The 13,518-nt window shown below is 41.4% G+C and overlaps 1 protein-coding gene across 1 annotated transcript in view; it reads left to right on the forward strand.

Moving 5' to 3' along the window:
• The window catches only part of ghrhrb (growth hormone releasing hormone receptor b), a 61,575-nt gene that overhangs the window by 24,696 nt on the left and 23,361 nt on the right, over positions 1-13,518 (forward strand). Inside the window, exon 3 of the mRNA XM_029121464.2 lies at positions 8,457-8,558. Coding sequence (XP_028977297.2) covers positions 8,457-8,558 — 102 coding nt within the window. The remainder of the gene's footprint in view (positions 1-8,456; positions 8,559-13,518) is intronic.

Raw genomic sequence — 13,518 nt, forward strand, 5'->3', positions numbered from 1 at the left:
CGTCCTGAAAAATCTTTAAGAGCTGTACAGTGTTTCATTATGAATGAGATGAAAAGTCGTCCATCTTCAACCCGTTCTTAATTGATGACAGGCTGTAGGCCTTTGATGTAGAGACTGCAGAAGGAAAGGCATTGAGAGAAAGAGAAAGAGAGAGCGAGATAAGAGATAGCTGCTCCCCATTCTCATTAGTGATCTCTTCCATATACCTCCTCTGCTTTGGAGGGACTGTAGACTCGCAGGAACAAGATCTGGCAGCCATGTGAGGGAAATAACAGGACGGAGACATCTGTGTATAGGAAGCGGTCAAGGGAGAAGTCTTCAAATGTCACCAACTGTCCCTAGGGCCTGGCGACATCCAACGAAAAGTGACTGATAGCGCCTGAGAACTAGACTTCCTGGTTTGATGGAGTTCCACTTGTTAAAAAGGAAAGATCATTCAACCACACATACACTGTTGTGAGGAACGAGGCTCAAAGCACAGCACACAAGCGCAGTTTGATACTTCAGATTGCAAACAACAGAGCAGAAACAGGGACTGACGGCGATATTTAGACGGTGACTCACAAAACAGTACGGCTCAAACAGCGAGAAAACCTGGATACGCACATTAATGACAACCAGGGGAATAGAGTCGTGCTAATTGCAGGGAAATAAGTCTAGGTGTGTGTAACCACAGGGTGTTGAGCCGGTGGTAACCAGTAGTGATGCCGAAAGGAGAGGTGTGGTTGTGTAACAACTGTAAAAAAATATTTTTTTAAGTAATACTGAAGTCATTCATTTGATTCAGTAGTGACTACTCAAATATCTACAAAGGTCAGTAGACCTCAAATAAATACAAAAAATCTGTAATATTTCTTATCACATCATGTTTTTGAATAAAGTTAACAAATGTTAGGTTATTGAGCAAATACAGTACACCTTCTTTTATATGTGTTCTGCTAAAATCAAATGTGTATGTTTTTACAAGTCATGATCATTTCATATGTTTAAGTCTAGCTAAAATGTATTATATAAGGTATTGATACTTGATAGTATGTCTTAAGATTAGCTTTATCTGTGTGGTATTCATTTATACAGGGCCGGCTCCAGGCATGAGCAACATAAGCGGTCGCTTAGGGACCCTAACAGCTAGAATTTAATTTGGGGCCCCCTCTCTCCAATCGGTCGGGGGCCCCAAATTAAATTTTAGTTATGAATACTTAAAAATACCATGTGTGACTGTTGTGAGAGCACTGAGATTAAATCCTTTTTTACTTCTTGATACTTTTACACCATGCATTTTTAAAGCAGTTTGTATTCCTAAGATGTTTAATTGGTCAATATGAATGGATATTAAAACCATATTAAAAGCCAATTCTCCCACTGACAAAGTTTTATCAATGTATTTGGCCTAACCAGTAAAACACAGACCATATATGAAGTGAATCTAAAATCCCTTACCAAATAAATTAATGGTGTAATGTGAAGAGAGACAATTTCAGGTTTGGCCACTCTGATTTGAGTGTATTGTGACACATTGACTATTCCTATTCATACTAAGTTCAGTCCAACATTTTTGCCTGGTAAAGTGAGAAGTTGAACACTCAAACATATGCAGGCTCTGATATAAAATATCTAAATGGCCTCAAAGTCTAAATGGCAGAACAATTCATGTACATTGTGAAATGCTTTCGATTTTTCATGTGGACACATTGGATAGTACACAATTTTCTCTACATTGTGTCTTAATAGAAGTGGGGTCTGATGACTTCAGGGAGACCTCTGCTTGCATGTCCTTTCATGCTGTTGACATTAGAAAGGCCAAGCAGGTTCTAATGAAATAAATCGCTTTTAAGTTTAAATTAGTCATACATTTTATTTTCCTAAATAACCTTACATATGTAACACTTTCATTGTTATAATCTTATTATAACAAACATAAGTAGTGTTGTAAATCTAGGGTGGTATATCCATTTTTATTGTCTTCCCATGCGTCTCTCCTCTCAATATGATCCACGGTAAACATTTCTGAATACAGAACGGACCATAAGTATTTGGACAATGAGTTTTGTTTTTTTAGGTCTTGTTATGAAACACCCCTAAACTGAACTTGTCTGCTTCAAGAAACACTTAGCTAACTACTAACCCATACAAAAATACAGTGGGTGGTCTGCCCAGTTCTAACTATTGTCGCCCAAGGGCGACTTGCTAAGAAAAAACCTTTCCCAGGGATACAGGGACAAACAAATCACACAGGTTAAACAGGGACTAAACAGCAAACAATTGACAACACCAAACATAATCCCACAGCAATGCATACTCACATGAAACAGGAAAAAGTGAGATGTATGTACTACACTAAGTGATTTATGAATGAACGAAGTGTCTGTCTATCAGAAATTGTATTTATCTCAAGAGTGTCTCAAGAGAAGTCCATGTGGGGGAAAGCAAAAAAGTCTCTCTGGGAGAACCAACTGACTGGGTTTTTAAAAACCAAGGATGTGTGATGCGATTGGGTAATGGAAAAGGAACAAGTGGTGCAATTAGGAGGGGTGTCCACTGATTAGTCCACCTCAGCAGTCAGGCGATGCACTCATGACTGCCAGGTGAGAAACACCAACCACAATCAGGAACGTAAAGGACACCTGGAGTAACGTCAGAAGAGAAAAAACTCAAAAATACAGTCTGCACTTCAATGTCATCATGATTGCATGTTTCAAATCCAAAATATTGGAGTACAGACCTATTACGCAAGGGTACATGTTACGCAATACAGGTACCCTGTGTAACAGGTCTGTACTCCAATATTTTGGATTTGAAATATACAATAAGGATGACATTGAAGTGCAGACTGTCAGCTGTAATTAGTATTTTCATCAATATCGGATGACCCACATAGAAATAATATTTTGTACACAGTCCCCGCATTTCTCATTTCTAATTCTCATTGTCTGAGAGTTCTTTTGGCAAACTCCAAGCGAGCTGTCATGTGCCTTTTATTGAGGAGTGGCTTCCGTCTGGCCACACCACCATAAAGGCCTGATTTGTGGAGTACTACAGAGATTGTTATCCTTCTGGAAAGTTCTTCCATCTCCAAACTCTGGAGCTCTTTCAGAGAGGCCATTGGGTTCTTGGTCACATCCCTGACCAAGGACATTCTTGCTCGTTACTAAGTTTGGTTGGTGGGCCAATTCTAGGAAGAGTCTTGTTGGTTCTTAACATCTTTACATTCACAATGATAGAGCCCACTGTGCTTTAGCAATGTTTTATAACTTTCCCCAGATCTGTGCTTCAACAGTATTTTATCTCTGAAGTCTACAGCGAGTTCCTTGGACTTAATGCTTTGTTTTTTGCTCTGACATGCACTGTGAAGTGCATGGACCTTATAAAATATGTCCAATTGAATTTGCTGCAGACTCCTAAATTCAACTGACATCAATGGTCAATGGACACTAGATGTATGTGGGCTCATTTTGGAGTGTCATGGCATAGGGTCTGAATAATCTGTACACATGAGATTTAGTTTATCATTTTCAGAAATTTGGCACAAGTTCAAAAAGATTATGGTTTATTTAGTCTAAATTGAGGCCAAAATATATATTTCACCTCTTTCTGGTCTCTTTGTTAGTCTGTGCATTTCGTTCTGCCATTTTCTCCCTGTGCTGTTCGGTCATTGTTGTTATTGTTGCGTTCTCCTGTCCTGTATTACAGTGTATAGTCTTTTGTATCTCTAGTGCACGACACTCATTTTTGTATTTTTTTTGTCTTTATTAAGACTATCCATGAAACCATGGACATGTTACCATGTGTAGAGGCTGAGCATCTCAATAATATAGTCCACAGACCATCATGATGAGGACATCCACATGTTGAGGCAAGGTGGAAGCACAGCTTTAGACCTGAGGACAATAAAAGTTGCATTGGGATCTGATTGCAATAAGATCTTATGAGTGTAAATCCATGAGTCAACTGAGTAGGATTTCCACATTTACTCACAGATCTTTCCTGACAATTCGGTTGGAGTTACATCTAATTGGGTCATGAGGAGGGACCCGTCGATCATGAGGAAGCACACTTACTACTTCAAAACAAGGATGGCCTCACTGTTTCTACCTGTATGCTCACATAAACCTTAATGGGAACTATACAGGGATGTCCTGTATCCTTCTCCATGTTTTAAACACAAGATCAAGATAAAGAATGAATGTCAACAGGAGGTAGAAAAAAATGCTCCAGTATGTGATCAGAGGAGTGCAAGCAATTAATCTGTTCCAAAAAGCCATTCATTCGCAAAATCTTTCTTGCCTAGAGTTAACTTCGTCATGACATGTCATTTAGCAGAGATTCCCATCCAAAGTAACTAACGGTTTTGTACTGGCCCATTGCAGGAGTGAAGCATTTAACCCTGGCATTGTGAGGGCCATAATCTACCATCTGAGATAAATGGAAGACATCATATGTACATGACACAATATGTATGTGTATATATTGACTCATATTCCAATTGACTATTCATGAATTATGTTGTGCAGTCAATAAGGATGCTAATCCTTTACTTGTTTTGAAGTGAATTCATATAGCATGATATGCCATTAAAATAAACCTAAATACAGGGAAGGGATTCACCGAGTTATTACTTGTGATTGTTTGTTTTACTCAAGATGTAGACTGCTGATATGCTAGTACCACAAACCATAAAAATATAATGTAATGAAGTTTCCAGCCTTTGTAATACAATATGTCTGTTCATACTGAGTTTAATAATCAAGGAAGCCTCTGTACTGTCTATCAAGAGGCGGGCAGGATCCCACTTAAATGCTTTTCCCAAGACAAAGTACTCACACCAGCACAAGATGGTTGGCTGCCAGGATACTCACTGAAAAATAAGAATGTGAATAATCACTCATAATTGTGGTGATGGTCTGATCTCTACCATTAGGAAATACAGCTGCAGGCAAATTCTACCATCTCAAGGGAAATAGAAATGTAATAATTTGGAATTTGGAAGTGTACCATAATATTATCTTAATAGAGAAAAATATATTGCTATTTTTTTATTATGGTACTAGTATGTTCCGCAACAGAATATCAATATTTTTTTTTAAGTAATTCTAGTTGGAATGTTTCCACAATTTCTACCCCAGTGTAAGGATATGTCCCTGTGCCAACTCTGGATGTCAACTAGCACTGACATAGCTAACGTTAATAGCTAGTAGGCCTTATTAAGCTAATTAATTAATAATAACTATGTTACACAGCAGCACTATAAGAAACCATGCCAATAAAACATACCAAAACCTATGTAATAGATTGTTGTAATCTAAAATGTTTGGACAAGATATGTTATATACTGGATACTACAGAAGAATGTTTCCAACATGCCTGGGTCCACGTGAGGTTTGATCACACAATGCCTGTCTTTGCTGGAGGAGGAAATATGTTTATATGTGCCTGTTCTTTTTGGATACATTACTTCTTTGTATCCATGGACGTTTAAAGATAGTGTAAGGATACAGCCACTCATATAGTGGTTATTTTAGTAAGAACGTACTCTGTTGAAAATCAAGGAAGAGAGAATCTTAAAAATCACAGTAGCAGAGATGTCTAGATGACTTGCTCAATCGATCTCACAGTAAAGAGTGTTGCTAGCTGGTATATACCTTGAAGGTTGTGTCTACTTATCACAGATCACATCTCCACGACAACCCCCATGCCAAATGGTCAATGTAAACATTCCACACTCCTGTGGTTGGCAGACTGTGACCTACTGAGAGAGAATCTAAACACAGACGTTTAACTTCCAATGAAACATACATTCATACGATTCCACAATAGGCACCACCATGTGCAAACCTCAGTGGGCGACTCCCACGTTGGCAGCCGGCTAAAATGTTGCCAGAAGACTAAAATGTTGCTGGCAAGTTTTGCTGTTGGCAGCAGCTGCATTATTCCTTGTTTATCACAGGGGGGAGAAGTGCCGTGCTCTACCAACATGAATTGAATAAATCGAACACGTACAGTAGCTACCTCGAAGGGAAATCCCTGTAGATTTTTATTATCTGGTTGAACATTTTTTGAGGGCCTCTGAAACTCAAACTGGGGGACCAGCTCCATCTTATGAAGATGGCTGTTTAGGAAGGGGCTTTGTCTCTAAGCAGGGCTGGGTCCTCACACTGTCCAGTTGTGCAAGTTACGGGAGAACAGTTGGGACCTCCGTGGGGATATTGGCATTTTTAGGGAGAGTCGTCCTCCAGTGATTCTGGTATGCCGATTTCTTTCCATTATACATCTGGGGCGGCTCTTCAGACCCTGTTTTTTAGCTGTCAGTATTGTTCTCGCAGCCCAGTTTCATTTGTGTGTCAACTTGGGTTAAAGTGCATTCAGAGTATTTTTGAAATCCACAGTTGGCTGGCCATACAAGGTAGCCATAGTGGGAACTGCGTCTATGTTTGTGTTACGCTGCAAATAAACTACAAGCATTCCGCAGCCTTTTGCCATCGTTTTTGCATAATTTCAATGTGACGTTCACCAGCTCCACCAGACAGAATCAATGTGCGGGTCATCTGTCAAGAACGGAACCTCAGCAGATCAGGAAGTTTGGTCATTACCACTGGACGCATCAGAAGGCAAGTAGCACAACAGCTGTTATTTACTTCAAAGGGGGCATTCCTTAATGACTGTTAACTGGTACAGGCATTAGAAGAATTACTGTTGTGGCTGAACAACCACTATACTCATAGATTTCAATATGCATTTCAGCTTATTTCCCGCTCTGTAATTTCTCCAGAATTAGGTGACAGCACTGCGGTACAAACTTAGAATTGTGATTTGTTTTACTTTGATCAACTTTCCTTTAAGTTTTCATGAATGCAAAACGACCTTTTCCAGGGGATCAGAAGAGTTCAAATGCTCTGGATACAGCCAGTATTCAGCCAGTTCAAATGCTCTGGATACAGCCAGTATTCAGCCAGTTCAAATGCTCTGGATACAGTCAGTATTCAGCCAGTTCAAATGCTCTGGATACAGCTAGTGATGAACACAGGCAGTCTGTGACACAGCCCTGTGCGTCTAACACACTCTTAGAGCAAGGATCACAAGATACAGGCATGAAATTACTTTCGCAAACATCGTGCCAATAGTCCAAAGCCTGGAAAAAGAATGCAACACTTTATTAAGCTTTGCATTACTTTTGTTGTCACATTCTCATGCATAATTCACCTAGTGGATCAATTGAAAGATAAACAACTACTTAAAATCAACAAGCCTGCTTGTGCATCTTATTTGCAAACGTTTCACTTGCAAAAAGATCTCACAGAAAAACAACACCCATCAAAAACTTTATTTTATCTTTCTGTTGTGTATGAGATATCCCCAACCAATAAATGGTGTTCTTATAGATCCAAAGAAAATCCTTGGGAATCCATTTCAGCAAGAGTATGTTTGACAGATCAATACAAAGGTATCTCTGGTAACATAAAATTAAGGGGAATAAATGATCCAATGTGGAAAAGAATCCCAAAGTAAAATTAAAGCTATCATTCCAGAGAGATACAATGACAAGTGCCTGGATTTTGTAGCCCTCAAGTACAGGAACTGAATTTTATTCCTGAAATAACACCTGTAGAGGGAGAAATACGCAAATCTAGAAGCTAGGTTGAGTTCAGTTTTTATTTTCTGGAATGTTCAACTGAATGTTGTAATGTCCAACCAGCTGAGAATCGGGGAGGGGTTGTGTTATGGAGAGGGTTTGCTGAAAGCATGGCAAATGCTTTCTAACTATATGCATGGGAACTGCTCTGAAGCTATGGATAATGCATGGCCAACAAATTTGTGACATATGACGCACATTGTGAGAGTTCAGTGAGGATTTGGTTAATTGAATTTGTTTGGGCATTCTATGGGCGAGGGCCAAATAACTTTTTTGTTGGTGTCGGAGTATTAGTCATTACTGGATGTTATCTTCTTGTGACGTACCAGGTCTCTACAGTATTGTGAAAAAGTACTTTTATTTTTTTATAGTTTTTGTTACTGAATGTTCAGATCTTCACCCAAAGATGTATTATTTAATAAAGGGAAACTGAGCGAACAAATTTCACAAGACTTGTACACATATTTCATTAACAAATTTATGCAACTGTCCATTTTCCCCTGTGAAAACACAATTTTCCCTTTAAACCAAACAAATAGTTGCATGCAATGATTGCAACCAAATGCTTCCTGTTGCTGTTGATCAGTCTCTCACATTTCTGTGGCCCACTTTTGGCCCATTCTTGCAATCAGAACAGGAGGTGATTTAGATAACACATTTTAATTACTTTCTCTCTTCCCCTAAAACCACTGATCTCCACTTAAAACTGTGTTAGAGCATAATGGCCCCATCCAACATGGCACAAATCCACTGTTCGTTCAGCTCACTGACAAACTGTGTTAATATCTGTTATTCCTGACTCCTGTGTGTGTTTGTGTGTTCGTTTCAGGGTGTCGTACAGAGTGGGATGAGATCTGGTGCTGGTACCGGGTAGAAGTCGGCCAGGTCGTTAATGTCTCCTGCTCAGACGTCTCCCAGCTCTTTGCCAACGGTAATGTTGTCTCACATCCTCCCCACTCACCTCTTTGTCAATGGTAATGTTGTCTCACATCCTCCCCGCTCAGCTCTTTGTCAGCGGTAATGTTGTCTCACATCCTCCCCGCTCACCTCTTTGCCAACGGTAATGTTGTCTCACATCCTCCCCACTCACCTCTTTGTCAACGGTAATGTTGTCTCACATCCTCCCCGCTCAGCTCTTTGTCAACGGTAATGTTGTCTCACATCCTCCCCGCTCAGCTCTTTGCCAACGGTAATGTTGTCTCACATCCTCCCCGCTCAGCTCTTTGCCAACGGTAATGTTGTCTCACATCCTCCCCGCTCAGCTCTTTGCCAACGGTAATGTTGTCTCACATCCTCCCCGCTCAGCTCTTTGCCAACGGTAATGTTGTCTCACATCCTCCCCGCTCAGCTCTTTGCCAACGGTAATGTTGTCTCACATCCTCCCCGCTCAGCTCTTTGCCAACGGTAATGTTGTCTCACATCCTCCCCGCTCAGCTCTTTGCCAACGGTAATGTTGTCTCACATCCTCCCCGCTCAGCTCTTTGCCAACGGTAATGTTGTCTCACATCCTCCCCGCTCAGCTCTTTGCCAACGGTAATGTTGTCTCACATCCTCCCCGCTCAGCTCTTTGCCAACGGTAATGTTGTCTCACATCCTCCCCGCTCAGCTCTTTGCCAACGGTAATGTTGTGGTGATGTGTTTGGTGCATGTCTCAGTGGTTCTACTGTATGTCCTCAGGGGAGGTGGAGGATCTACATGAATCACTGAGAATCACATTCATTCCTTCTTCCCTTTTGGGAATTCCTCCCCATACAAACACTTGGACTTAATAAAGGACCATCCTCTTCTCCCTTCATTGTTCTTCTCCTCAGCTCACCTCCTCCTTCAGTCATTCTGTTCCTATCAATTTTCAGTCCAGACCCATCCTTGGCCAGCTGGCAACACTGAATAAAACAAACAGTGCCATGGCTTCTCTTGTGGTTCATAAATTGGATGACATTAGATAAGCCGTGTAAATGGCTTATCAGCTGTGTGCGTTAGAAGAACAAGTTTGTTTGTTTAGTTTTCTTAAAATGACGAGGACATCTTCGTGTTACTAACACTCTGTGGGTTGGCCGATGTGTGGATGACTAAAGGGAAATACTGTAATACGGTAATATTTAGTGTTGTTTATCTGCAGGTTTGTGCCCTACTGCTTGTTGACAGGTAAAGCAAAAGGTTGACAAATCCATCTTCATTTGTTCAGGTACCGCAGACGTGAAATACTGGCGAGTTTAAGTTCAATCTCAGTGCTAGACGATTTTATTTGTTTTAACCCTTTCCCAAAAGGTAAAGGCACAAAGCAGTCAAAGCATTAGAGTGACTTACTAGACATTTTGTACATTCAAGTTTTTATTGAGAAACGTATACTCTGATGAGCCAAAACATAATGGCCACCTGTTGGTCCTCCACGTGCCACCAAAACCGAGCCGACCCGTAGAGGCATGGACTCCATTGTGTTTCTCAAACCATTGCCGAACAATGTGTGCAGTGTGGCAGGGCACATTATCCGGCTGAAAGAGGTTGCTGCCATCAGGGGTATACCTGGTCTGCAATGATGTTTAGAGTAGGTAGGTGGCACGTGTCAAATTGACGTCCACATGAATGCCCGGACCTAGGGTTTCCCAGCAGAACATTGCCCAGAGCATCACACTCCATCCACCGGCTTGTTGACTTCCCAAAATGCATTCTGCCTAGGTAAATGGCAAACTCGTACTCGTCCACGTGATGTAATAGAAAAGGGGACTCAACGGACCAAGCGACCTTCTTCCACTGCTCCATTTCTGACATATGCGTGCCCATTGTAGGCACTTTCGGTGGTGGACAGGGGTCATCATGAGCACTCTGACTGATCTGCACCTCTGCAAACCCATACACAGCAGAGTACGATGTGCTGTGTGTTGTGACACATTCCTCCCGTTAACATCCTTCAAATATTCTTTGCCATAGTAGACCTTCTGTTGGTTTGGACCAAGACAGGATGGCCATTGTTGCCATTTCTCCTACATCCAACATGGTGATTACAAATCACTGTGTTTTTTTCCAGTGGAAGCTTGCATCCACATAAAAGCCATGGTGATTGCCTACAGAGTAGCAAAGGGAAACTGTCCCTTGCTAACATCAGGCAATGGTCAAACCCATGATCCCTTACAGAGCTCTTCATTCTACCACTTCTGGTCTTAAGGCTGTCCCACACCTACTAGAAGGCAGCACCTCGCTCAGCCCAGTCAAAACACTTCTCTGTCCTGGCAGTAGAGTCCCTGCCAATTGCCCCCACATTTCTAAAACCATATCTTTAAAAAAAGAGTATCTGAAATAACTCCACAGCTTGATGTTAAAGTTTATAGTGTGTGGGAGCAGAGGAACGTGGGGTTGTCAATATCATCGATGACCACATAACTCAATTAGCAGTGCGAGGTAGCCTACAGAGCACACACTGGATCCCCTCCCCCGCACATTCAGTCCATCATAAGTAGACCAGAGGCACTGAACGGTTCAGTCTATTTAACTGAGAGCCATGGAGGGAAAATGAATCAAAATCTCAAAGGGTTCAACTAAAAAAACAAGGAGGAGAGTTGGAATGTTATTGAAGTTTGTAAACCGTTATATTTCAGTCTTCACTGTCTCTGGAGTCTTAGCCGTCCATACTTTTATTCTATGCTAGGTAGCGCCTCTATTCACCCGTCCACCCTCTGTTACCACAGCTGCAGGGCAACAGCTATCATGCTACACAACAGACACATTATTCCAATGCTAATACAGGAGTTAAAATCCCATTGGCAGTTTATCAGTCAAGCCGCCCACTGTTCACTGTACTGTTCGATCCATCATTCTGCTACCACTCGCCATCTCGGTGTGTGCCGCATTACTGGATGGCTGCAGTTATAATTCATTATCCGTAACAGCCAATAGACAGCTTCACAGCCCTTCTGAGTTAAAGCCTCTTTAACCTTTCCGTGACACTCTCTCGCTTGCTCACACATGGACACGCGCACACACATGCGTGCACACACACACACACACACACATTCCATACGCACGCACACACACATACACACCCTCCTGTCCATTGTTTAACCTCATATTCTGATTCATGGTAGTTGTGGAACTTTGTGAAAGTGTTCAGTCATCCTATCCTCACTCAAGGCTACTGTGGGAGATAGAGAACAATATCCTTTTCTTCTCTCACGCTCCGCAGTTTCATCTCATTCATATTCATCACAGCCCTATAGTGACTGGCCCTTCGTACCGAACTGACTGGAAGACTGACTCATTGAACTAATGGATGGCATGAACAACTACATGTGCGCACGCGCGCACACACACACAGATGTTATATTCACCATCCTGTTAGATTTTTGCCTCGCTATCATCTAGAGGACCTCTCATTAATATACAAGTTATTTCATGGGAATTGATCCAACTACCTGTCTAACTCCACACCTTGTTGACCACCTCAGGAGGCTGCAGTGTTGACATACGATACTGAGCTGTTGTAAAGGTGCCACTGGTGCATTGTAATTCACATCTCTAATAGTGGGAGGCCAGAGGAAGGAGACAGGAGCAAATACTGGAACTTGCTTATTCTACATCATAAAACATCGTCTGGAAACTCAACATCTATTCCCGGAGCCATAATCAACGGTATGAGTGGCCTAAGCTCCGTAAATCAACTCATCAGTATACAGAACGTAGAGCCTATCCCCTTGAGGCTGAGTTATTAGCTCTGTGTTGTCCCCCTGTTGCACCCCGTACCCATGGTGACATCAAGGTGACACTTGAAGGGGGATGTAGGTATTAACAGAACAGGATGTAGCAGTTTGGCAGGAGGACTATGTTCGTGTGGCAGATAGAGTGTGTTAGATGAGGGTGGTACGTATATGTACTCTAGTGAGAGTGTGTGTGTGTGTGTGTGTGCATGCACCTGTTATAATGTGCGCTACGATGTGTGTTCAGTCATGTGCCATCAAGAAGACATGGAGAGGTGGGTCTCCGTAGCTCCTCCCACCTCTCATATTAAGAACCTGAGCGAATTATTAATCAGCCCATTCAATCCTAATAAACTGAATAGGAGGGCTTTTTCTCATGTGATCAACACCCCTCCTCCATTATAACATCATGCTGTTTGAATGCGTACGTTTGTGTGTGTGTTTGTCAGAGATGTCCATCATTGTGATTGCCTTGTTATGTCAGTAGATTTCACTACCAGGAAACTGCTCTAGCCCACATCAGACTAATCTCATCAATAGACCATCAGCAGCAAACTGATCAGTTGTCACTATCTGTCTTAATGTTATCTTAGACTTCAAGTACGGTTGTACTGCATAAGCCAGTATCCCTATACACAGAATAAGCTGAATAAAAAGCATTTAAAATTGAGAAATTAAGTGGAGAGTTTTAGGTCTTTTAGGACCCCTGTCCTTACAAGTTTTTTAAGTCCTATAGATATATATTAAAAAATATATAGTCAAAAATAAAAGGAGGAGAGTCACAGTCGTCCCATGATTCAATCTGATATCAGGAAGACAGTGAATGTCGCAAGTGCAAACACACAATGCCATCTGGTACCCTAGGTACTGTTACGTTTATGTGCACTTTAATAAACACTGCAATTCATAGCCCACTTTAAAGCAATATACATACACTTCAAACTGGTTTCTATTATCAACACAGATAGAACTAAGTAAACAAAAGTGTCAAAAATATCAGACTGTTCTGGAACTTTTGCAAATGTCATTAGTATTTTATTCCCATTTGGTGTGTTACTGTATACAGCCTACAGCCAGCACCTCTCAGCTATAGTGGAAAAAATGCACATTGAATGAATAAACCAACAGTCAGCGCTTGACATTAACCTTTTGGCTCACCAGGCATTGTGGTTAGTGGTTTTCCAAAGTTACTAGCCACTCAGC

This window comes from Esox lucius, chromosome 8 (assembly GCF_011004845.1).
Source record: "Esox lucius isolate fEsoLuc1 chromosome 8, fEsoLuc1.pri, whole genome shotgun sequence".
NCBI classification, from domain to species: domain Eukaryota; kingdom Metazoa; phylum Chordata; class Actinopteri; order Esociformes; family Esocidae; genus Esox; species Esox lucius.